This window comes from Polyodon spathula, chromosome 29 (genome assembly GCF_017654505.1).
Source record: "Polyodon spathula isolate WHYD16114869_AA chromosome 29, ASM1765450v1, whole genome shotgun sequence".
Classification (NCBI taxonomy): Eukaryota; Metazoa; Chordata; class Actinopteri; order Acipenseriformes; family Polyodontidae; genus Polyodon; species Polyodon spathula.
In genome coordinates, this window is record NC_054562.1 from 3,968,224 (window position 1) to 3,992,904 (window position 24,681).

Genomic DNA, 24,681 nt, shown 5'->3' on the forward strand with positions numbered 1-24,681 from the left:
TCTTTTACGTAACACTGTGTAATCAAATTAACTACAAAATCGCAAAAGTCTACCTGAAAGAAGTCACAATAGCAGTACAGTAGTATTTCGTGTTAGGTTTCGAAATGCCACATTTTTCCACTGTTGTCATTTTTTCCCTGTGAAGTATCTGGAAAACTACAAAGCGGTAATTGAAAGCCGAATGGAGCTCCCCTGCAGTGCATGCTGGTCCCACCCCAGCCCGGCACAGCGCACATTACCTGAGGTGTGTGTAGAAATCCTTCAGCTTCTTCTCGTAGATCTGCACGGCCTGAACCACGAGACGCACAATGTCCTGGCAGTCACCGGAGCTGCGCTGGTCTGAGGAGGGAGAGGCGCTGTAATCATTGCAAACAGCACAGCAATAACTAGCACTCAACAAAGAGGCTGTTCACAGGGTTAATGATTCAGGGGCTCCTCCGACACGTTGTTCACAGGGTTAATGATTCAGGGGCTCTTACCTCGAGGCTTCTCCCTCAGTCTGCGGTACAGCTCCATGGATTTCGCCTCTCTGCGGGGGAACAGGTTAGAGTGTCAGGTTTCTGAACCAACAAGCCAGACCCAGCTGGCTGCAGCCCCCCATCCCCCCCCCAACCCAGCTTGACCCCTGCTTGCATCACTATTTTCTGTATCTTTTAACTGACTGTCACGCTGCCCTTAGTCTGTCTTCCACCTGCACCCTGAATTACTGAGCTGAACCCATACAGGCTTGGTGGTCCTGTGGTTAAAGAAAGGGGTTTGATACCAGGAGGTTCAAATCCCAGCTCAGCCACTGACTCGCTGTGTGTGACCCTGAGCAAGCCACTGAACCTCCTTGTGCTCCGTCCTTCGCATGAGACGCAAAACAAACGAGGTCCTATTGGAAGAGACTCTGCAGCAGCCGCAGTTGTATCCCCCTAGTTCAACAGTTCAGTTCACCCCCCTGGTCTCTGTAAGCATAACGACAAATTAATAATAATTAATATAACTGCTTTCCTGGTCAGTGAATCATTTAATTCTGTCTAGAAAACCTGGATGAATTCTGCAGCCATGCTGTCAGCGTATTTGTCCTTCGTTTCGTGCAGCCCCCCTCCCCTCCCCTCCCGGGACTCACAGCCCATCGAGTGCGTCTCCGTATTTCCACCCTGGCGGGGTCCTCTGCAGATCCACGATGTCGGTCTGCAGCGCCATCATCTGGATATCCAGTTGAGTCACCTCCTCCATCTGCAAAGACAAAGCAGCCGTGACTTCCTTCAAACCTCCCCTGATATATTCAGAGCTGCTGTGCAAGAAAGCTGAGTGGTTCAGTGGTTAAAGAAAGGGGCTTGTTACCAGGAGGTTCACTAGCGCAGAAATGTAACTATTGTATTAAAGAATTCAAATATGCCATCTGAGTAGTGGCTGCACGTGCCCCATTTGGGATCCTGAGTGCGCTGTTCTGAGCCCCTACCTGCCCACAGCTCAGCGCTGCCTGCTGCATCTCCCGCCAGGCTGAAATCATCTTCTCTGAGGCTGCAGGGAGAGAAAGAAGACTCTTCTATATCCTTACATTGGAAGCAATGCCTGACCAACACTCAATATATAACTGAAGCACGATCATCTCAACTGCCATTCACAGCAGGCCGTGCGAATCGGGTACAAGACTCCCGCTTCATAGCAGTCACAGCCACTCCAGCTTTTACTATGAACTTAATAAGGTACAAGTGACTGTAAAAACGAACACAGCAGCTCAGCTCAGCTCGCAGTCAAACCTGGTTGATTCTGAAATGCCCTTCCTGGCTGTGGCAGGTTGTCCCATCAGTATGGGACAGTGCTGTTTTGTTTCCGTCTCCCTTCTGCAAGCTCAATGACTACCCCCGTCTCCCTCTCTCCCATCTCTCCCTTTCCCTCTATCCCTTCCCCTCTTCCTTCCTGCCCCCCTCCTTTCCCCTCTCCCTCCCTCACCGATGCCGCTGCCCTTCTGCTCCAGGTACTTCTCCATGTCCAGCTGGATGCTGCTCTTGAAGAAGTCCAGCTTGGCCTTGAGCCGCTGCTGCATGGAGATCATCTCGTTCTTCTGCTTGGACAGAGTGCCATTGTGCCGCAAGAGGCTCATACTGATGAGAGGAGAGGAGAGAATAATGAGAGTCAGGCTCTGCAGGTTAGTGTATATATAATGTATATAAATGTATATATCTGTATATAATAAAGGGATGGATAAAAGACTCCCATTGCATAGCAGTTTCACCCTCTCCAGCTCTTACTACAAGCTTGATTAGCCCCAGTGTGTCGAGGCACACTTATTATTAAATATTAAACTCCTAGTGAAACCAGCAATGGATCAAACGGCTCTGCAATGGGGGTCTCTTTCCCAGCCCTGTATATATAAAGTACAGTGTGCCTCAGTGAGGACTCTTACAGCGCTGCTTTCTGCCCCTGCTGGACGCGCTGCCAGTCCTCCTTCAGGGTGCGGGTGGTGTGCCATGCCTGGCTCCACGTGCGTCTCAGCGGACTGTACGGCAGCACCTTCTCCGGGTCTGTCTCTGTGCCACGCAGAACGAGACAAGCACAACCCAGGGGTGATATTCAATCAAGCTGTTAGGAAGCTGGACTCGCCCAGAACCACCAGGACAGATCCAGCACTAACCCCGACCCTAACCCTGTGTGAGACCCTGAGCCCTGAGCTTAAAGTCTGTGTGTGTGTTAGACCCTGAGCAAGTCACTGAACACTCCTTGTGTGTGTGTGACCCTGAGCAAGTCACTGAACCTCTGTGTGTGTGAGACCCTGAGCAAGTCACTGAACCTCCTTGTGTGTGTGAGACCCTGAGCAAGTCACTGAACCTCCTTGTGTGTGTGTTTTGTGACACACTAGAACCCTGAGCAAGTCACTGAGACCTCCTTGTTTGTGGAGAGCCCTTGAGCAAGTCCCTGAAACCTCCTTGTGTGTTGAACCCTGAGCAAGTCACTGAACCTCCTTGTGTGCAGCAAGTCCCTGAACCTCCTTGTGTGTGTGTGACCCTGAGCAAGTCACTGAACCTCCTTGTGCTGGTGGACGTTGGGATACCCTGCTGAAACTAGCAAATCACTGAAGGACTGGTGACTCCTTGTGTTGTGTGTGTGAGACCCTGAGCAAGTCACTGAACCTCCTTGTGTGTGTGAGACCCTGAGCAAGTCACTGAACCTCCTTGTGTGTGTGTGACCCTGAGCAAGTCACTGAACCTCCTTGTGCTCCGTCCTTCAGATGAGACGTAAAACAAACGAGGTCCTATTGGAAGTGACTCTGCAGCAGCAGCAGTTGTTGATGCTAGAACAGTACATAGTTCGTTTTGATATAAAAAATCCACTAAATTGGGTGATTTAATATGACATGGACATAATAACGTGAAAATAATATAATAATATACTAATATAATACTAATATGCATAGGAGAGCCCCTCCATTGCTTTCTATACATTATAAATGACAGCTATGTGTGTGTAAGATTGTACAGCTCTGTATGTAATATATCGAGTGTATGTATATATATATATATATATATATATATATAGATATATAGATATATACACACACATCGCTCACACACACACACACACACACACACACACACACACACACACACACATACATACATACACAGCTATAGCTAAAAGCATCACCCTACAGAATTTGTTAATTGACACATTTAAAAAAAAAAAAGGTTTATGAACGTAACTTGGATAAAAAAGTTACAAACAAAATTATTAAAAAATAAATAAATAAATAAATAAATAAATAAATAAAAATCTGCAAAAAAGTCTACTGGAAGCCATGCTATCGATACAGTAGTATTTCGTGTCAGATTTCGAAACGTTTCATCAGTTCTTTTGTCTTTACTCACGCACGAACTTGATGTTGTCTGGCATGGGCCTCTGGCTGAACTGGGGCTCGTAGCTGCTCTTGCTCCTGTCGAACAGGAAGACTAGCGGCATGTCAGTCCGGCGGCCATCAATTAGCTGTGAAGATAAACACAGAGGCCACTGAGACACAGGGGGGGCACACAGGGGCCACTGAGACACAGGGGGGCACACAGGGGTCACTGAGACACAGGGGTGGGGCACACAGGGGCCACTGAGACACAGGGGGGCACACAGGGGCCACTGAGACACAGGGGGGGCACACAGGAGCCACTGAGACACAGGGGGGCACACAGGGGCCACTGAGACACAGGGGGGCACACAGGGGTCACTGAGACACAGGGGGTGGGGCACACAGGGGCCACTGAGACACAAAGGGGCCACTGAGACACAGGGGGGGCACACAGGAGCCACTGAGACACAGGGGGTCCATAGACACACAGGGGCCACTGAGACCAAGGAATAACAAGTTGTTGATGCTGAATCACTGGGATCCTTTCAGACCCGTCTTCACAAACTTCAGAGATCAATCAGCTGCGAGTAACCGGACAGCTCCGATGGGCTGAACACGTCTCTAACGAAGCTCACAGTGTCTCAGACTGCTCTGCAAAGGGACCCCTGATCCCAGCCCCAGATGACTGGCTAACAGATGGCTCAGCAGGGGGATTCTTTCACCTTGTAGTCGACCGCGCACTCCGCAGCCTCTTTCTGGGGGTCGAGGGGCAGCCCCGCCTCCAGCAGCAGCTCCTGATTGGCCGGTTCGATGTGCGTCTCGATGGCGATTCGCTCCTGCAGCTCCGGCACGCTGGTCCGGTCCGTGACGGGGAAGGTGTGGATCTCAGCGCTCACCATGTTGAGCACGTGAACCAGCTAGTGGGAGAGAAGTGAAGTTTAAAAACCCTGAGCTTGTTACCTACACACATGGGGCTAACCTACACATATTCAAACCTGGGATGGGTGAAAGTGCTCTGCAATAGGCGTCTTACTCCCATCCCACCTCATACCAGCTTGATCAGCCCCGTGTGTACAGGTAACAAGCTCAACTGAGTGTCTTATTAAACTCACAGTGAAACCAGGAACAGATCAAACCGCTACGCAGCGGGAGTCTTTATTCCCATCCCCGGATCAGTGAGCTCACCTTCAGTCCCAGGATGTCGTCCAGCGCTTTGAAGCAGCCGTTGGGTCCGTACGTGGGGTCTGTGCCCCTCTTCTGGGGGTTCCACTTCAGCATGGTCTGCAGCCAGCACTCCATCTTCTCCAAGAGGAACCTTGGGGAGGGGCGGGGCTCGTTTACAAGGGGGTCCCGACACAGCACAGCAACCATCATAATAATCATCATCATCATCATACTAATAGCCCTGGACTTGAAACTAATTCAACATAACAAAATAAAATGATTGGAAGGCCACTTTACAGAAAGCCATTTAAAATGATATATATATATTATATATATATAAGAACATAAGAACATAAGAAAGTTTACAAACGAGAGGAGGCCATTCGGCCCATCTTGCTCGTTTGGTTGTTAGTAGCTTATTGATCCCAAAATCTCATCAAGCAGCTTCTTGAAGGATCCCAGGGTGTCAGCTTCAACAACATTACTGGGGAGTTGATTCCAGACCCTCACAATTCTCTGTGTAAAAAAGTGTCTCCTATTTTCTGTTCTGAATGCCCCTTTTTCTAAACTCCATTTGTGACCCCTGGTCCTTGTTTCTTTTTTCAGGCTGAAAAAGTCCCTTGGGTCGACACTGTCAATACCTTTTTAGAATTTTGAATGCTTGAATTAAGTCGCCACGTAGTCTTCTTTGTTCAAGACTGAACAGATTCAATTATTTTAGCCTGTCTGCATATGACATGCCTTTTAAGCCCGGAATAATTCTGGTCGCTCTTCTTTGCACTCTTTCTAGAGCAGCAATATCTTTTTTATAGCGAGGTGACCAGAACTGCACACAATATTCAAGATGAGGTCTTACTAGTGCATTGCAGTTTTAACATTACTTCCCTTGATTTAAATTCAACACTTTTCACAATGTATCCGAGAATCTTGTTGGCCTTTTTTATAGCTTCCCCACATTGCCTAGAAGAAGACATTTCTGGGTCAACAAAAACTCCTAGGTCTTTTTCATAGATTCCTTCTCCAATTTCAATATCTCCCATATGATATTTATAATGTACATTTTTATTTCCTGCGTGCAGTACCTTACACTTTTCTCTATTAAATGTCATTTGCCATGTGTCCCAGTTCTGAATCTTGTCTAGATCATTTTGAATGACCTTTGCTGCTGCAACAGTGTTTGCCACTCCTCCTACTTTTGTGTCGTCTGCAAATTTAACAAGTTTGCTTACTATACCAGAATCTAAATCATTAATGTAGATTAGGAATAGCAGAGGACCTAATACTGATCCCTGTGGTACACCGCTGGTTACCACACTCCATTCTGAGGTTTTTCCTCTAATCAGTACTTTCTGTTTTCTACATGTTAACCACTCCCTAATCCATGTACATGTGTTTCCTTGAATCCCAACTGCGTTCAGTTTGAGAATTAATCTTTTGTGCGGGACTTTGTCAAAAGCTTTCTGGAAATCTAAATAAACCATATCATATGCTTTATATATATATATAATGAGCCTTTAGTAGACTACAACCAACAGTCAGTAGCAGCCAGCATGGCAGCTGACTGGACACTGGGAAAACCCTCCAGGACCTGTGAGAAGGAATGCCTTTGCCAGGTTGCATCCCGGCTGGAAGAGTGGTTCCTGAGACACAGCCGGTGCTGTGCGGAAGGCAGGGTGCTGGGGTGAGGGGACCCACCTGTTGAGGTTGTTGGGGTAGGGCAGGTGTTTGGAGAACTTCACCTCTCCACTCAGGTCTTCATAAACCACGATGTCATCTTCCTGTTTCAGCTTCAGCTTGGTGTGCCTGCCCAAGAGAGCAGCCCGGTTATGAATGACTAGGTGCCCCCTGGAACTAGAGCCATTCACACCTCTGCAAGGGTACAGCCTACTGGGAGCAAGACCAGCACACGCACACGCACACGCAAACATACACACGCACGCATGCACGTGCACACACACTCACGCACGCACGCACACACTCCTTCTAATGGGACGATGAAAAGAGCCACGAGGCATTCAAATGCCAGAGTATTGTATTGAGCGTGTTTTCAATGGTTTGCAAGCAACAGGACAAAGCTGTTTATGGATATATAATCTTTAGAGATAGCTAGCAAATGGCTTTTTTTTTCTTTTCTAACAGCTTTTGAAAACAATACAGAAAGAGGTGTTCCAGCGTTATGAAATTGAGCGGAATAAAACAAAGGCGAGTGTAATGGAATCAAATCTCGACACAGCCAGGACTGGAACGCTGTGCTTTCCTCCTGGGGTCCTTTCACAAGCACGCTTTAACAGAAAACCACACCAGACACGTCCAAGTTCTCAGAAATCCAGCAGAACAGCCTGAAAAACAACTGCCCACGAGGGCCCGAGAGCAGAGAGGTCAAAGCCCGGCCGCGCCCCGGAACAGGCTCTGAGAATTTAACTCTCGCCTCACTGTCACTGTTTAAAAAGAAGGTGGAGTGAACGGGCTGTTTCCTTTATTGTATTCCGTGATGGAAATGAAGACTCCCGTTGCATAGCAGTTTGATCCATTCCTGGTTTTGCAGGGACTTTAATAAGATACTCTCTGGCTTGTTACCTATACACTGTGACGGTCTCCACCCTCACCCCGCAGTGGTGGAACAACCTTCCTACAGGGGTCGGACTGCCCAGTCCCTGACCACCTTCCAGAGCCTCCTCAAGACACAGCTCTTCAGACAACACCTGCAAAACTCTTCCCTTCTGCACTATCCAGCACTCTGCCTTTAATGCACTTTAACTTGAACTGATCTGCTCCCTATTTTACTGTATTTAATCCTGCAATGAACCCAGTCTGTATTATCTTGTATTTCATCTGCACTCATATCTAACTCTGATGTAACTATAAACACTGTTCTCTGCTCCTGAACTGCCCCGATATCAAATCAAGCTGTGTTTTGTATTTGCTCTTATTAGGACTGAAGTCATTGTATTTTGTATCTTGCTCTTAACTGTACTGTAATTCTTGATATGTATTTTTATATACAACTGTAAGTTGCCCTGGATATGAATAATAATAATAATAATAATAATAATAATAATAATAATAATAATAATAATAATAGGACTGGTAGTAAAACCTGGAAAGGGTGAATAGGAGTCTTATGAGAGGGGATCTGTGACGGGCGAGGGGCAAGGGGCGAGGGGCAAGAGGCTCATACCAGGGCACGGGCTGCCAGGTGGGTAGGAAGGGTCTGAAGCCGGTGATGCACTCAAACACCAGGGTGCCGAAGCTCCAGTAATCCACCGTCACCGTGTACTTGCGCTGCTCCAGCAGCTCCGGAGCCTGGGGGGCAAACACAGCCGCGGGGAACAGGGAGAACACTCGCATTAACCAAAGACATTAGTGTTAGAGTTATTATTGCAGTCTCTGTGCCATCACTGCTACCATTAAACTTTGGGGCTACATTCTTATAAAAGACATTCACTTTGTATATTTATGCATGCATTTTTTTTTTTTTAAGAAAGGAAAAATTACCCCCTGTCCGATAAAAGAACCCAAAGTGATTCCAGTAGCCTTTCTTAACAAGGGGGTCAATGGCTCTGTGCAGTGAAGGGTTAGGGTTAGGGTAAGGGTAAGGGTGGCGCTAGAGCCTCACCAGGTACTGCAGGGTTCCCACAAAGGAGGTGCACAGGCTGCTCTGGTCCAGCTCCTTGGCATAGCCCAGATCAATGATCTTGTGGATCAGCTGAAAAGACAGGGAGACACAGTCAGTGACGCACTTTACAGCAAAGTCTGCATTATTATTATTATTATTATTATTACTATTATTATTCTGATTATTTATTTGGCAGACTCCTTTATCCAAGGAGACTTGCAGTACTGGCAGCACAGGGTTATGATCCAAAATCAATATTCAAGATGTGAAAATGCATCACAGCGTGTCGGTACTGTCTACACTGTTACGCATTCCTGCAATGAGTGAGTTTGGGAGGGTGGGTCACAGAGCCGGAAACAGTGGGGTAACACAGAGTGGCGCGGCGCAGACGCCGAGTCCCAGCAGCGGGGGGAGGGGGGGGGGGGGGGATGGAAACATGAAGCTGACTGACGTACCAGACCAGAGAGGCTCGGGGGCGACCGATCAAACAATTCTAAAATTATGTGAGAGCGCTCAGTGACCTTTGGTTTCCAGGAAGCAGTTTTATTGTTCCATGTGGGCTGTGTGGGACTCTTGATAACAGTTGGCACAGGATGGGAGGGAAGTTGAAATGGCATTGGGGAAGGGCATGGTCCCAGGGGAGCTCGAAACAGCGCTGCCCGGGCCAAACCATACAGCCTTAAAGAGAGAGGAGGCAGCAGAGCTGAACGGCAGCTTCATGAGACATGTTTAAAACCACCTCACACTTTCCATCATCCTTGTGCAGTTCAAGTTTTGTCACGCAGCTTTACAAATCTCAATGTTTTTTTTTTTTTGTTGCAGAATTGTTGCCTCTGCCCTGTAATGATAAGGCATGACTTCTTTTATTTAGCAAGCTCAAAACAACACTTTCTGTAGCAGAAATACCCCTTTCATTCTCAAATAACCGTGATGTTCACATCGCATGTGTAAACTGGGGCACCCAGGGGGCGTTTTCAAAACAGCAGGGGCTTTTAAATCTCAAATTCCCGGGTTGAGCAGCTGTGAGGAGCGCATTGAAGCGGCCTGGCTGCTTCCCGCGCTGTGTGCAGCTCTGCCTCTCTCAGGAGCTCGAACCCGGCTCACTCACCCGCTGCTCCCCCTGCTGCAGCACGATGTTCTCCGGCTTCAGGTCACGGTGGATGATCCTGTTCTCGTGGAGATAGCGCAGCGCCGAGGCTGAGAGAGAGAGAGAGAGAGAGAGAGAGAGAGAGAGAGAGAGAGAGAAGGGAGGGAGAGGGAGGGAGGAGGAGAGAGAGAGAGGGGGACAGTTACATCCCTTCTTTCCTTATCTTAAGATTTTCAAGCAGAGTTGATATTTAGAATCTTGTTGCCCGTGATAAATCCTGGGTAGGCTGGGGAAGAGACCAGTGTGGGAGTCTACAGCTATGGGCAAAAGTTTACCCTATAGAAATGTGACACTTTGAAATCTAACAGGAAATACTACTGTACTACTATTAGGGCTTCCGGTAGACTTTTTTGTGATATAATTTTTGTATTTAATGTCTCTTTTGGTGGTAGCTGAAGCTATGGGACACTATGCAGGTTAAACAGAGTCTCTAATTACTTGGAGTTTTGCTGCATCCACCCCAGTGCGTGTGCGATGGCGAGCGTGTGTTTGAGTGCGTATGTAGAATGCACGACCCTGGCACTGTATGCGTGTGTTTGAATGCCTGTCTCCCTGTGACCTTGAACCCATGACTCACACAGCTGGCAGGTGGGCACGCTCACTGTGACCTCATCCCACCCCCAGGGGGGACAGAAATGGCTGCAAGATTTCCTGAGGAAACCAACCCGAGATTTCCTGACTCCACAACCGCGCCCCCTGGGGTCCAGGAATTCTGCATTAATTATTATTATTATTATTATTATTATTATTATTATTATAGCAGCTCGTTATTTGCAGGAGTTACTGACCCTGTCTCTTCCAAACACAGGATCACAGGACGCGGGGCTGCTGGTTATTCCTTGGGTCAACAAAAGCACCACGGGAGGAGGGAGGGCTTTTTCTAGCAGAGCTCTGAAATTATGGGATGCTCCGCCTTCGTTTGTCAGGCAAGCTGGGACCGTTACAGTTTTCAAGTCAAGACTAAAAACACACTTTTATGAAACGGCTTTCTTATCTGCATGGGTTTTAATGTAACTTTTAAATTGCTGCTTTTGTGTTACTGTGTGTAATCTGATATTGAAATGGTCTGACTGTGACAGTATCTCCCGTTAGATTTTGAAATGTCTCATTTGTCAAAATTTTTTCATTAAGGATTTGGAAAACTACACAGCGGTGTGTAAGTCAACATGGTAGAGAAATGTTATCCAGCAGGTTTCCTTCCACTTTATGAAGGAAAATCACTTCATTTTATAAGGTGATGATGCAAAACATTTGGCCACTGCTGGAGAACAAAGCAGCGCAGTCACCTCGCTGCTGATGAAGTCACGGTGATGTCACAGTGACTCACGACCGCCACGCGGTTCCTGCCAGGTTATTTCTGACGGACAGGTGGGAGGAAGTGGAAGTGACAGGGACTCCTTTCCCCCTCATGGTTAATCTGCCAGTCCTCCACCCTTTCTCCTGCTCTGATTTTACTCAGCGTTGTTGTATTCTGTGAGGAAGTGGATGGGTGTGCCTGTGAAAACGCTTCTGCTGATTTCCGGATGACTGCTTTGCTAGGAGGCTGTGGGACGGGTGTTTCTGTTTTTACTGTTTAAAAAGCTTGTGGTGAGAACGGCAGAACCCGGGTCTCCAGCCCTCTCCTCAAAACTGACTCACCGATATCTGAGAGCAGGATCAGAATCGAGCCCTCCCGCATCCCGCAGCAATTATCCAGAGTGTTCAGGTACTGAGAGAGAGAGAGAGAGAGAGAGAGAGAGAGAGAGAGAGAGAGCGAGAGAGCGAGCGAGAGAGAGAGAGAGCGAGAGAGAGGGATGTTCCATCGCTCATTAGTATACCAAAGACTAGAAAATCATTTATTTCTCATTTTTCAACAGTATCTAGGCAGTTTGCAATATAAATGACAATAATAATCAAATTCCGATATACGACATTGTTTTATAAAACCACAACAACAACAAAAAACCAAGGACACTGCCAAGGACTCACCTTGCGCAGCCAACCCCCCCTAGCAGTGCCCCTCTCACCGTGCGCAGGTCCCCTCCCTGGCAGTGCCCCCCTCATCTTGTGCAGGTCCCCTCCCTGGCAGTGCCCCCCTCACCTTGCGCAGGTCCCCTCCCTGGCAGTACTCCATGGCGAGAAGTGGCAGGTCGTTGGTGTTGAGTTTCTGCAGCCCCTCGGGAACCTCCCGCGCTGCCACCACGTTGACGTGATTCAACCTGGAGAGGGGCGAGGGGCAGGGAGGTTAGGGGAGGGGGGCTCAGCAGGGTTGTAGGCTTTATGTGCCCGCACACAAACACACACACACACACACAAACAAAACACATACAATACAAAACCCATTCACAAACACACAACACAAACACACACAACATACAAACTGCACAACAGAACACACACACAAACAAAACACACACAATACAAAACCCATTCACAAACACACAGCATAACTCAACACACTGGTACACACAAACACACACACTACACAACACACCACACATTCGCACAGGTGTGAGGTGTAATGCATCCTCAATCATGTGTGTCTTCCCCCCCCCCCCCCCCTCCCCCCCCCCCCCCACCCCCCCCCCCCCCCCCCCCCCCCCCCCCCCCCCCCCCCCCCAGAGAACCGGAGGGGCGGCTACACCTCCCCAAATTAACCATCGAACAAACATCTTCAAAACACTCTGAACAATAACAAGGAGTGCACTTAAAACTAAAAACAATGACGCTGATCCTTGCGCAACTTCTGCAGTTTTTTAAAGCCCAAATTAGAAAAAAAAAAAAAAAAATGTTTTTAATCACCACAGACTTAATACCAAGAATGCACACAATGTTACAGGTCCCTATAAAGCTGTTTTTGTGGGACGCCGTGTCGCTGCGGTGACGGGTGCGCCCCCCCCACCCCCCGGGCTCCCCACCCATCCTGCTGCTGCAGAGAACACAATCAAAGCCTCCACACAGACCTCGGCAAAGGAAGATCCTGATTTCTCACAAACCTGCAGGAAACAAGGACCTGCATCTGCTCTGACAACGTCTATCACCTGCAGCTGCGGTTAAGAGCTTTGCATCAACGAGAATTTCAGGATTGAGAAAAAAGAAGAGAGCGACATGAACATAATTGGGATCTTTTATTTAACACTGTGTAATGAAAAGAAACTACACAATGACATTGAAAAGAGGTCTACCGGAAGGAAGCCATAATAGTATCACAGTAGTATTTCATGTTAAGATTTTGAAATGACAATTTTAAGTATACAGAACACTACAAAGCGGTGTGCAATTATATGTTAACGTGACATTATTCAGCAGGTTTCATTCCAATATGTTAACGTGACATTATTCAGCAGCTTTCATTCAACTTCATGGAGCAGAATTTAGAGCTTCACTTGATGCATGCATCCATGCAGAGTACTGATGTAAAGACGCTCGCAGTGCAACACAGCTGGAGCCAGTCCAGGGTTAACTGTGAGCTGTAACTGTAAGGAAAGTCCCATTGCATAGCAGATTTAGCATTTCAGGTTTTACTGTGATCGCAGTGTACCTGTATGATTTAACTTGGTGGTCCAGTGGTTAAAGAAAGGTGTTTGATACCAGGAGGTTCAAATCCCAGCTCAGCCACTGACTCACTGTGTGTGACCCCGAGTCACTGAACCTCCTTGTGCTCCGTCCTTCGGATGAGACGCAAACAAACGAGGTCCTATTGGAAGAGACTCTGCAGCAGCAGCAGTTGTTGATGAAGCAGAGTTCACCCCCCTAGTCTCTGTAAGTCGCTTTGGATAAAAGTCTCTGCTAAATTACTAATTATTATTATATAATAATAATAATAATAATAATAATAACTATTACTATTCCTCTTCCTCTGCCCCCACTATTAATGTGCAGCCAGCATTATAATAAGAAGGCCGTCCTGGAAAATGGAAGAAGCAGCACCCTAGAAATATATTTGTTTTCTGTTTTTGATCTGCGGGCGAAACTCTGCTGACTCTCACACCACATTCCTAGTCTCTCCTCATCTCTCCCGCCCCACACAGACTGTGGTTTGGTCTCTGGTCTCAGGAAGCCTCCCACACAGATTATATGACACTGTTTACCAGGAGCTGGGGACCACCGCGCACAGGGAGCAGGCACAATGCAAAACACGCTGTCTAATTGCATTTATTTTTATGTTGCACGGCTGTACTGTTTATTATGATCTAATAAAAGAACAAAGCCTCCTTGAGTAATTCCCTTATTTGGATCGTGGAACTGTGTCTAAATGCCTGAGCTGGCGTTTTAACCCTCTACCATCCAACCGCTTGCAGCACAGTTTGTCTGCCCAAGGACCGAGCACTAAGAACGATGCGTCTCCCCTCTGCAAAGCGCCCTGCACCTCCACTCTGCACCCAGCAGGCTTGCACAAGGGTGGCATAAAACTGAAGACTATTCCCTGTACAGAACAGCTAATCAATACTGGCAACAAAAACACATGACCATCTCCATAGTAACCCCACCAGAGCAGCAGCTATTTCACTGGAATGCAGAGTCCAGCGAAGGACAAAAGTTTAGCATCACCTATAATTTTAAGATTGAGATTTAAAAAAAAAAAAAATAGGAACATAATTTTTGGCCAGAGCTGTACAAACGTTACAGATTTATAGACGTCACTTGAAAGATTTTAGGTTGAAGCCCCAGGCGCTCTGAATGTAGTTTCTGAATCTTTTCAATTTAGTTATGTTCTTTTGTCTGATGCATTGTTTTGAACAGACTGTAACACAGTGTGCATTGACACAGACTTCCCAAAACAACTGTGCACAACAAGAACGAAACAAACAGAACCTTGAAGCGCCGTGCTGAGCAAGAAGACTGGTATTCCCTGCGTGCGGCCTTGCCCCATTCTCAGATAAAGGGGAGGTGCAGCGCTAAGGCGACAAACATCTGTAAACAGCAGGGCGAAAATTAAACAAGACAACACTCATCAAGGTTAAGAAGCAGACTTCGGTCCTCTCAAACCTCTGATTGTCTGAACACGCTTGGCACAGTTCAGTTCTTCACTGCATCTCAGTTCAGCTGCATTCCAGTGTTCACAGGGTTAACCCTTCAAGGTGCAAGGGAGATGCGAGTCCCGCTAAATAAAACAATGCTAACTTTCTTCATTTTTGTTTTGCAACGGGCTTTTGCACGAAACAACGTGGTTTAAAATGCACGGACAGGATGGGTCTGGTCGGTCGTCCGAATGGTCAGTTTCCTCCTCGCGATCCCCGAGTCGCTCTCAAATGGATTTTTCAAGAAGAAACCATTTGATGAACAAGCGCTCGATTCCTTGTGCACCTTCAGGGCTCAAGAACAGATTTACAAGCAGTCTATTAAAACACGACAAGCTAGTGAAATTCTAGTACAAAAATGCACACAAGACCAGCAGCTCTGAGCAGCTGACCTGGGTGCTTGGCATTAAAGGGCTGTGGATTATTGGACTGTGTTTTGATGTGATTGTAAATCATATTTTAAAAGAAAGGCAACCCTTGAAAATAAAATGCTAAAAAAAAAACAAAAACAAAGGAAAAGTCTTCCCTGGCTGGGGAACACCCCTCCCAGCGTCGGATCTCCGGGTAGAAAGATCAAAGCTCTACAATTTGAGTTTTTGTTTTTTACTCTGATTCAATTCTCTTTTCAGACGCTGTCTGAACCACAGGGAAGCCCAGCCCCAGCGGGACCCCAGAAAGCACGTTTCCAAAACCCTAAACCCCCAAACCATAACCCTGCGCCCACATGCTGCCGCCCACACGCCTCCCAGTTGTGGAAATCACTGCTAGACGAGCCAAACTCAAAACCAGAGAGCTCTTATAAAGCCATACCACAAAGAACAGTATTAATAATAAACGAAAAAACTGTGCTTTTACTATGGGACACTTCTATAACAGTTAGTTTACCATGTTTTACCTCTCTGCGCTTTACAATGCTTCCCTATGCTTTACCAGACCTCTCTCTGCTTTACAATGCTTCCCTATGCTTTACCAGACCTCCTGTGCTTTACAATGCTTGCCTATGCTTTACCAGACCTCTCTGTGCTTTACAATGCTTCCCTATGCTTTACCACACCTCTCTGTGCTTTACAATGCTTCCCTATGCTTTACCACACCTCTCTGTGCTTACAATGCTTGCCTATGCTTTCCCATCCCTCTCTGTCCTTCACAGTACTTTCCCATGCTCTCCCTGTGCTATGCTTTCACTTTAATAAGAGCTCACTCACTTCTTCATGATCTGAATCTCCAGGCACCACCTCTCGCGGTTACGAAGGCTCAGCTCCTGCCGACACTGCTTGATGGCGATCTGCTCCTCTGTGTCCTGGGAACGATGGAACAGCGTCTGTTAGTTTATCGGCCACGCTGGGGGTGTGATGAGGTATCAGGCAGCTGATATACAAGCTCCCTCTGTACAGTGCTTTATTTCACTATCTGACTCAAAGGTAGTTATACAGAATATTGTACCTGAACAATTTACAAACAGAACTACAAAGCGCTGGTGTGTAATTCAATACGATAACATAACATTATTCATCAGCTTTCATTCGACTTCATGAAGCACAATCAATTCATTCTATCTAGAAGGTGATGCAAAACTTTGGACTTATAAAAATGTAAATAAATAAATAAGAATCTAAGTGAAGCAGACGCGTTGAAAAGTGCCTTCACACCAGCAGAAACTAGCTGACTCAGGGGCTTATAGTTCTACAGTGGGATTCTTGCCTGGCCCGTCGTACCTTGTTCTGCCATCGCATGACGTTTCCAAAGCCCCCCGTCCCCAGACGCTCCTTCATCTCCCAGGGGCCACTGGTCTGAATCTGCTGGGGGGGAGGGCGACTCATCCTGGCAGAGCTGAAACCACAGGGGTCAGGGAGAGGAGTCAGGGAGGACACAGAGACAGCGCGCGCAGTCTGCAGTACCTGCTGTTCACTACGCAAGGCAGGGATGGAAATAAGGCTCCCGTCGCACAGCAGTTCAGTCCATTCCTGGTTTTACCAGGAGTTTAATAAGACACACCTGAGCTTGATACCTATACACTGGGGCTTACTTTAAAACCTGGAATTGGGTGGAACTGCTATGCAGTAGGAGTCTTATTTCCATCGCTGCAAGATGACACGCACAGCGGCTCTGGTCTCTTAAGTCTGTAACCTGCCTGCATTCTTTGTATGATGTAACTGGAGCTGGATAAGGATTTATTTAGAAGAGCATTGAACAGAATACAGGTAACAGGTAACTGGAGCTGCCATTGGAGTCTGAATGACTTTACCATGGATGCATTTCATATGGATACATGGTGTCACTCAGGATTCCCTGGTAAGTCTCTTATTAAAGCTGGCCACTGGAATTCTGCGGTTACTATGCTCTTACCACGTGATAGGCACTCACCAGAATTTGATTTATTTGTTTGTACTGGCTTTGTCATGCCCCTCTGAGCTTTTTTGTGCATACCTATGCTTTATTACGCTCTACTCTGTGTGTGTGTGTGTGTGTGTGTGTGTGTGTGTTTTTTGTTTTTTTTACTGTGGTCAACTTTTGCAAGTGCAGCTGTACACGTTTGGACTGAATCCAACATTCAAAATGATAACGTGTGTATTAATGTATTACACTGTACCGCAGTGTAAACAGAATCTGTCACTCGGCGGACCAGATCAAGCCCACTTCCCATGCCCTCACGCTGTGAAAAAGCCCAGTGCCCTCTCAGGCACAGTTTGTGGGCAGGGGCGCGTTTGAACTGTACTGACCCTGAAATCAGTGTTGGGCTGAGCGAAAAAGAAACAAATATTGTTTAGGATCGGCCCCTCTATAAATACCCACGCAGAAATCAGCAGCCCCAGCGTGATTTAACCCCTTAAATACAAAAACCAATCATTCCGTCTGGAGAAGATCAAAGTCTGAACAGGCCAATAAGAAGCCGAGTACCTCACTAACTTAAAACAGCACCAGACTTTAGAAGGAATTCTACTTCCGTCATTTATTTCAAACGGCAGAAAAAAAACAAAAAACAAACAGACTTCAGAACTAGTTTCATTTTCTGTTGTTTTGATCCCCCATTTAATTATAATTAACAAATAAACGCGCGTCGCTACTTACCGTTTTACTTCCTGGTTGCTAATTTACAGACCTGTGTCTATTAGAGACTTAAAAGCTGGTCATGGTGTTTTGTTTACCAAACGTGTAACATGCCGAATTATTTCCCGTGTGTGAGAGGGCTATATAAATGCAATTTCTATTCCGAGAACGCTTCAATCTATGATTATTATGTACTCTTGTCAGATTGTAAAGCTCTATATTCGCCAGTTTCTCTGCTCTAAGGTAACTTCCTGAAACTTTTTTTCTGGTTTCCTGGTCCTCTGTCTTCTTAAAGAAATAGTGCGCATTAACCCTCCTGTATTAGGAGAAGGAGACACATGCCAAGCAAACCTGTACAGGGACAGGTATGCACCCCGGGACCACATGCGGGTCGGGCATCGGCTGAGATCCGACTCATTCGAGGTTAATGCGTCCCCCCCGTTTCAGCTTTCTGTCTTTTTTATTTGATATTTTACAACCAGCTACAGTGTGTGTGTGTGTGTGTGTGTGTGTGTGTGTGTGTGTGTGTGTATATATATATATATATATATATATATATATATATATATATATATATATATATATAGTTATACAGGGTTTTTTTTAAATAGACGCGTGGGAATAATTGTTTCGTTATAGGTATGGATACGTTTTCCATATTTGTATTATCAAATCCCTCACACAGCCCTCCAGAAACCACTATGAGGTCATCTCCCCACGTCACTGCGATGCCGCGGAACACCGAGGTCTTGTACTGCCGTCACATTTACAACACTGCCCGCAATGCATGAGGGACGTGGAAACAGGCGGACAGAGCACCAGCAGTACTGTGCATGCCGGTCTCGTTTTGAGTCTGGTCTCAGTGCACATTCATGTCTCATCTGAATATGTTTTTTTTTGTCTGTCTTGCCAACTAACTGTCTGCTGTGAAAATGTACTGTGCAGATAAAAACAGAGTTACCATATACAGCACACTAGGACAGTTTGGGACAGTTCAGGCTTTCCAACTGTCATTGCAAAGCATTCTGGTACGTTTTACCTGTCTCAGGTACCCTTTCACAGCAGGACTACACTTACCAGAATGCATTGGGGGGGGGGGGAATAAGTTGAAAAGCCTCAACTGTCCCAAACTGTCCTAGTGGATATGGAGTCATATGGTAATTATGTGCAACAACTCCACTCAATTTTCCTATCATATTTGTATTGTATACTTTTCTACTAAACTGTCCACAATGTTTTCCTTGGTGTGCCGCTGTTAGGAGTCACACATGATCCACTGCAGTAGTGTCGCTCTTTCGTTTCGCTTGCACTACACCACTCGAGTAGGAATTGCACCGATCTGCTGTGGGACCAATGGGAGGGAAGGATGTCCAGCACAGTCCAGTGCTGGGTTCCAGTTCATGCTCCAGAAATGTGAGGGTGTTCACAGTCAGGCTTGCAGGTTGTGTTTTTGCCTGGTTGTATTTGTGTGATTCAGGTGCTGCACTAAAAGATGAGCCACGAGACTCTGGGAACAGCGCCGCCAGGGGTCACAGAGTGTGCTTCAGCCAGTCTCTGAGCTTAGCTGAAATAGCCATGAGCTTCTGGGAGCATGCATCGGTTTCACACACACTGCATTTCTGTGAATCCCCGGGGCACTGGAGAGCATGCAGGAGTAACACAGGAGCCTGATGGCAGGGAGCAGCAGCTGGAGGTCACACACAGCCCTCCATGCCTTCTCTGATGAGTGCCTGTGTGAGTATCAGTTCAGCCCTCCATGCTGTCTCTGATGAGTGCCTGTGTGAGTATCAGTTCAGCCCTCCACGCTGTCTCTGACGATTGCCTGTGTATCAGTTCAGCCCTCCATGCTGTCTCTGATGAGTGCCTGTGTGAGTATCAGTTCAGCCCTCCATGCTGTCTCTGATGAGTGCCTGTGTGAGTATCAGTTCAGCCCTCCACGCTGTCTCTGACGAGTGCTTGGCTGAGTATCAGTTCAGCCCTCCATGCTGTCTCTGATGAGTGCCTGTGTGAGTATCAGTTTAGCCCTCCATGCTGTCTCTGATGAGTGTCTGTGTGAGTATCAGTTCAGCCCTCCATGCTGTCTCTGATGAGTGCCTGTGTGAGTATCAGTTCAGCCCTCCATGCTGTCTCTGATGAGTGCCTGTGTGAGTATCAGTTCAGCCCTCCATGCTGTCTCTGACGAGTGCTTGATGACGCTCTCGTACAATAACAGGAGAGGATGAGGTCACCGATTTCAAGGACTCTGAGGATGTGGCAAGCAGCTGCAGACGCTTCTCCCAGTTATTTTAAAACATGAGCCAGCAGCGGCACAGTGACGTGAGAGAAGCTTAGTGCTGTTAATCTAGCCTCCCCCCTTAATAAACTCCTAGTATTCCTCTTAATAAACTCCTAGTATTCCTCTTAATAAACTCCTAGTTCTCCTATTAATAAACTCCTAGTATTCCTCTTAATAAACTCCTAGTATTCCTCTTAATAAACTCCTAGTTCTCCTATTAATAAACTCCTAGTTCTCCTCTTAATAAACTCCTAGTATTCCTCTTAATAAACTCCTAGTTCTCCTCTTAATAAACTCCTAGTTCTCCTCTTAATAAACCCATAGTATTCCTCTTAATAAACTCCTAGTATTCCTCTTAATAAACTCCTAGTTCTCCTCTTAATAAACTCCTAGTATTCCTCTTAATAAATTCCTAGTTCTTCTCTTAATAAGCTCATAGTATTCCTCTTAATAAACTCCTAGTATTCCTCTTAATAAACTCCTAGTTCTCCTATTAATAAACTCCTACTATTCCTCTTAATAAACTCCTAGTATTCCTCTTAATAAACTCCTAGTTCTCCTATTAATAAACTCCTAGTTCTCCTCTTAATAAACTCCTAGTATTCCTCTTAATAAACTCCTAGTTCTCCTCTTAATAAACCCATAGTATTCCTTTTAATAAACTCCTAGTATTCCTCTTAATAAACTCCTAGTTCTCCTCTTAATAAACTCCTAGTATTCCTCTTAATAAACTCCTAGTTCCCCTCTTAATAAACTCCTAGTTCCCCTCTTAATAAACTTCTAGTTGATCTCTTAACAAACTCCTAGTTCTCCTCTTAATAAACTCCTAGTATTCCTCTTAATAAACCCCTAGTTCTCCTCTTAATAAACTCCTAGTATTCCTCTTAATAAACTCCTAGTTCCCCTCTTAATAAACTCCTAGTTGATCTCTTAATAAACTCCTAGTTGATCTCTTAACAAACTCCTAGTTCTCCTCTTAATAAACTCCTAGTATTCCTCTTAATAAACTCCTAGTTGATCTCTTAATAGTTGATCTCTTATTAAACTCCAAGATGACCTCTTAATAAATCTGTAGTTCCCCTCTTAATAAACTCCCAGTTGATCTCTTAATAAACTCCTAGTTGATCTCTTAATAAACTCCTAGTTCCCCTCTTAATAACCACCTGTCATTTCACTAGCTGCAATGGTGGATATTCCAATTCCAGGATATTTGGGAAAAGTGGTCAAAAAGGTACATTTAGATGTAACCTTTCCAATTTTCAATGCAACAAGGGTGCAATGTCGTTATGTTCCATCATTTACACCTTCCAGTCATTCTTTATTGCCAAAATGTGGATTTTCTTAAAAACCTGCAAGGTCTCAACAGCGACACACAGCTTGAATTTCACAATGTGCCGCTACAGGACTGCAGGGCCAGTGCTTCACCTGTACTGTGGGGCAGTTTTACCTCACCTTACCTTACCCACTCCTTTATTACACATTATAAGCCCCCCCCCCCCCCCCGTAGCTTATTGATCCCAGAATCTCATCAAGCAGCTTCTTGAAGGATCCCAGGGTGTCAGCTTCAACAACATTACAGGGGAGTTGATTCCAGACCCTCATGATTCTCTGTGTAAAAAAGTGCCTCCTGTTTTCTGTTCTGAATGCCCCTTTGTCTAATCTCCATTTGTGACCCCTGGTCCTTGTTTCTTTTTTCAGGTCGAAAAAGTCCCTTGGGTCGACACTGTCAATACCTTTTAGAATTTTGAATGCTTGAATTAGGTCGCCACGTAGTCTTCTTTGTTCAAGACTGAACAGATTCAATTATTTTAGCCTGTCTGCATATGGCATGTCTTTTAAACCCAGAATAATTCTGGTTACTCTTCTTTGCACTCTTCCTAGTGCTGCAATATTTCGTACTCTGAAAGCCACAGGAAGACCCCAGTAATCCCAGTGTTCCTCCCTTGCAGAATCCCAACAGCACCATTAACAGACCACAGTCTCACCAGCAATGGCAGCACAAGCACTGCCCAGCTGTCCTGACAGGGGAGCACACCGCCTGTCTGGTAGGGCTGTGGTTCCATGGTAGTGCAAGGGGTTACCAGCAGTGTGGATTCATTCAGGTGGTGAAAGTGTGCTTCCATTTGGATTGTACAGCAGGTGTAGGTCATGGTGATGTCATACTACTGTTGACTATCTATATTTTTTACAGACTGCATATTATGTTTCAGCTCTATATCCACCTCAATGGGAATGATAAGCGAATGTGTCTTCAGATGTATTGAGCTGAAAGATAAGTTAGCAGGTAAACAGGAAGGCGGTGGGTTTTTAAATCATTTCAAGAAGGTGAAACGACTTTAACTGTAACAACAAGGTGGCATTTCATCATCTTTCAAGCGCACTCACTGCCTGGCAGTGCAGGGCATCTTTGTTTTTCTGAAATGCTGATGAAATTAACATCATTCAATATTTCAAAGCTCTTTTTGAACTGTCCGCTCTGTGTACTGGGGTTAGAGATCTGTTCTCTAAATCAGAGAAGCCTCCTGTTCTTAGCTTACATTTTGTAAATCGTGTATTTTGTCCAACATTTAAAACCGGTCTATAAACACTGTGAACACTTAGCGTCGTGTTAAATCCAGGTTTCTAACAATTCCGTGAATTCATTTTTTTTTTTTTTTAACTTGGCAAGTCAACATTTCTAACATTTCTAACAAATAAATCAGTGAAAAAATACATGCAATTTAAAAGGATTGAATTTTTTTTTTTTTTTTTGCTATTCACCTTTGAAATCTGAAAAACATTATTGTTCAACAATTAAATCTAAGAAAATATATCTGAAAAAATAAATATGACATTACTAATATATATATATATAGATATATATATATATATATATATATATATATATATATATATATATATATATATATATACACACACAGTACTGTGCAAAAGTTTTAGGCAGGTGTGAAAAAATGCTGTAAAGTAAGAATGCTTTCAAAAATAGACATGTTAATTATATTTATCAATTAACAAAATGCAAAGTGAGTGAACAGAAGAAAAATCTACATCAAATCAATATTTGGTGTGACCACCCTTTGCCTTCAAAACAGCATCAATTCTTCTAGGTACACACAGTTTTTGAAGGAACTCGGCAGGTAGGCTGGCCCAAACATCTTGGAGAACTAACCACAGTTCTTCTGTGGATTTAGGCAGCCTCAGTTGCATCTCTCTCTTCATGTAATCCCAGACAGACTCGATGATGTTGAGATCAGGGCTCTGTGGGGGTCATACCATCACTTCCAGGACTCCTTGTTCTTCTTTACGCTGAAGATAGTTCTTAATGACTTTCGCTGTATGTTTGGGGTCGTTGTCATGCTGCAGAATAAACTTGGGGCCAATCAGATGCCTCCCTGATGCTATTGCATGATGGATAAGTATCTGCCTGTACTTCTCAGCATTGAGGAGACCATTAATTCTGACCAAATCCCCAACTCCATTTGCAGAAATGCAGCCCCAAACTTGCAAGAAACCTCCACCATGCTTCACTGTTGCCTGCAGATACTCACTCGTGTACTGCTCTCCAGCGAACAAACTGCCTTCTGCTACAGCCAAATATTTCAAATTTTGACTCATTAGTCCAGAACACCTGCTGCCATTTTTCTGCACCCCAGTTCCTGTGTTTTCGTGCATAGTTGAGTCGCTTGGCCTTGTATTCATGTCAGAGGTATGGCTTTTTGGCTGCAAGTCTTCCATGAAGGCCACTTCTGACCAGACTTCTCCGGACAGTAGATGGGTGTACCAGAGTCCCACTGTTTTCTGCCAATTCTGAGCTGATGGCACTGCTGGACATCTTCCGATTGTGAAGGGAAGTAAGCATGATGTGTCTTTCATCTGCTGCAGTAAGTTTCCTTGGCCGACCACTGCGTCTACAGTCCTCAACGTTGCCCGTTTCTTTGTGCTTCTCAAAAGAGCTTGGACAGCACATCTGGAAACCCCTGTCTGCCTTGAAATTTCTGCCTGGGAGAGACCTTGCTGATGCAGATAACTACCTTGTGTCTTGTTGCTGTGCTCAGTCTTGCCATGGTATATGACTTTTGACAGTAAACTGTCTTCAGCAACCTCACCTTGTTAGCTGAGTTTGGCTGTTCCTCACCCAGTTTTATTCCTCCTACACAGCTGTTTCTGTTTCAGAAAATGATTGTGTTTCAATCATGATTGTGTTCGGTATAATTGCTTAATCATACACCTGACATGCCTACAAAATCCCTGACTTTGTGCAACTGTACCTAGAAGAATTGATGCTGTTTTGAAGGCAAAGGGTGGTGTGGCAGGCTGGCGAGTGGATAGAGGCCCAGAGACAGTCTGAAGTTCAAAAAAAAAAAAAAAAATTTTATTATAAACACAAAAAATGAAAGGGCACAAGGGCAAAAACAAAGCAATTTAAACACAAATAAAGCAAAAACAAACTCACAAAAATAAAGGTTTCCAGGCTGGGCAATGCCTTCACTGGATTTAGAAAATTGAAAAATCACAACCAACAAAACACCAACCTGCTTCCTCAACTCCCTCCTCTCTATTGGGAGGCTGAGGCCTCCTTTTATGCCAGGTGGCTAAATGATAATTGAT

At 45.5% G+C, this 24,681-nt stretch overlaps 1 protein-coding gene across 2 annotated transcripts in view; it reads right to left on the minus strand.

Moving 5' to 3' along the window:
• LOC121302294 (inhibitor of nuclear factor kappa-B kinase subunit beta-like) overlaps nucleotides 1–18,071 on the minus strand; it is a 22,952-nt gene extending 4,881 nt beyond the window's left edge. The window contains exons 1-18 of one of the 2 annotated variants that reach the window (XM_041232149.1): nucleotides 17,820–18,071; nucleotides 16,466–16,580; nucleotides 15,956–16,050; nucleotides 11,831–11,948; nucleotides 11,389–11,458; nucleotides 9,712–9,800; nucleotides 8,604–8,693; nucleotides 8,166–8,290; nucleotides 6,683–6,790; nucleotides 5,009–5,138; nucleotides 4,546–4,740; nucleotides 3,855–3,969; nucleotides 2,396–2,519; nucleotides 1,942–2,093; nucleotides 1,448–1,509; nucleotides 1,112–1,221; nucleotides 480–529; nucleotides 240–339 (exon numbers count right to left, since the gene is read on the minus strand). In XM_041232149.1, coding sequence (XP_041088083.1) covers nucleotides 240–339; nucleotides 480–529; nucleotides 1,112–1,221; nucleotides 1,448–1,509; nucleotides 1,942–2,093; nucleotides 2,396–2,519; nucleotides 3,855–3,969; nucleotides 4,546–4,740; nucleotides 5,009–5,138; nucleotides 6,683–6,790; nucleotides 8,166–8,290; nucleotides 8,604–8,693; nucleotides 9,712–9,800; nucleotides 11,389–11,458; nucleotides 11,831–11,948; nucleotides 15,956–16,050; nucleotides 16,466–16,570 — 1,838 coding nt within the window. In that variant the 5' untranslated portion in view covers nucleotides 16,571–16,580; nucleotides 17,820–18,071. The remainder of the gene's footprint in view (nucleotides 1–239; nucleotides 340–479; nucleotides 530–1,111; nucleotides 1,222–1,447; nucleotides 1,510–1,941; nucleotides 2,094–2,395; nucleotides 2,520–3,854; nucleotides 3,970–4,545; nucleotides 4,741–5,008; nucleotides 5,139–6,682; nucleotides 6,791–8,165; nucleotides 8,291–8,603; nucleotides 8,694–9,711; nucleotides 9,801–11,388; nucleotides 11,459–11,830; nucleotides 11,949–15,955; nucleotides 16,051–16,465; nucleotides 16,581–17,819) is intronic. The other variant, XM_041232150.1, reaches the window with a different exon arrangement.
• Between the last annotated feature and the right edge of the window lie 6,610 nt (nucleotides 18,072–24,681).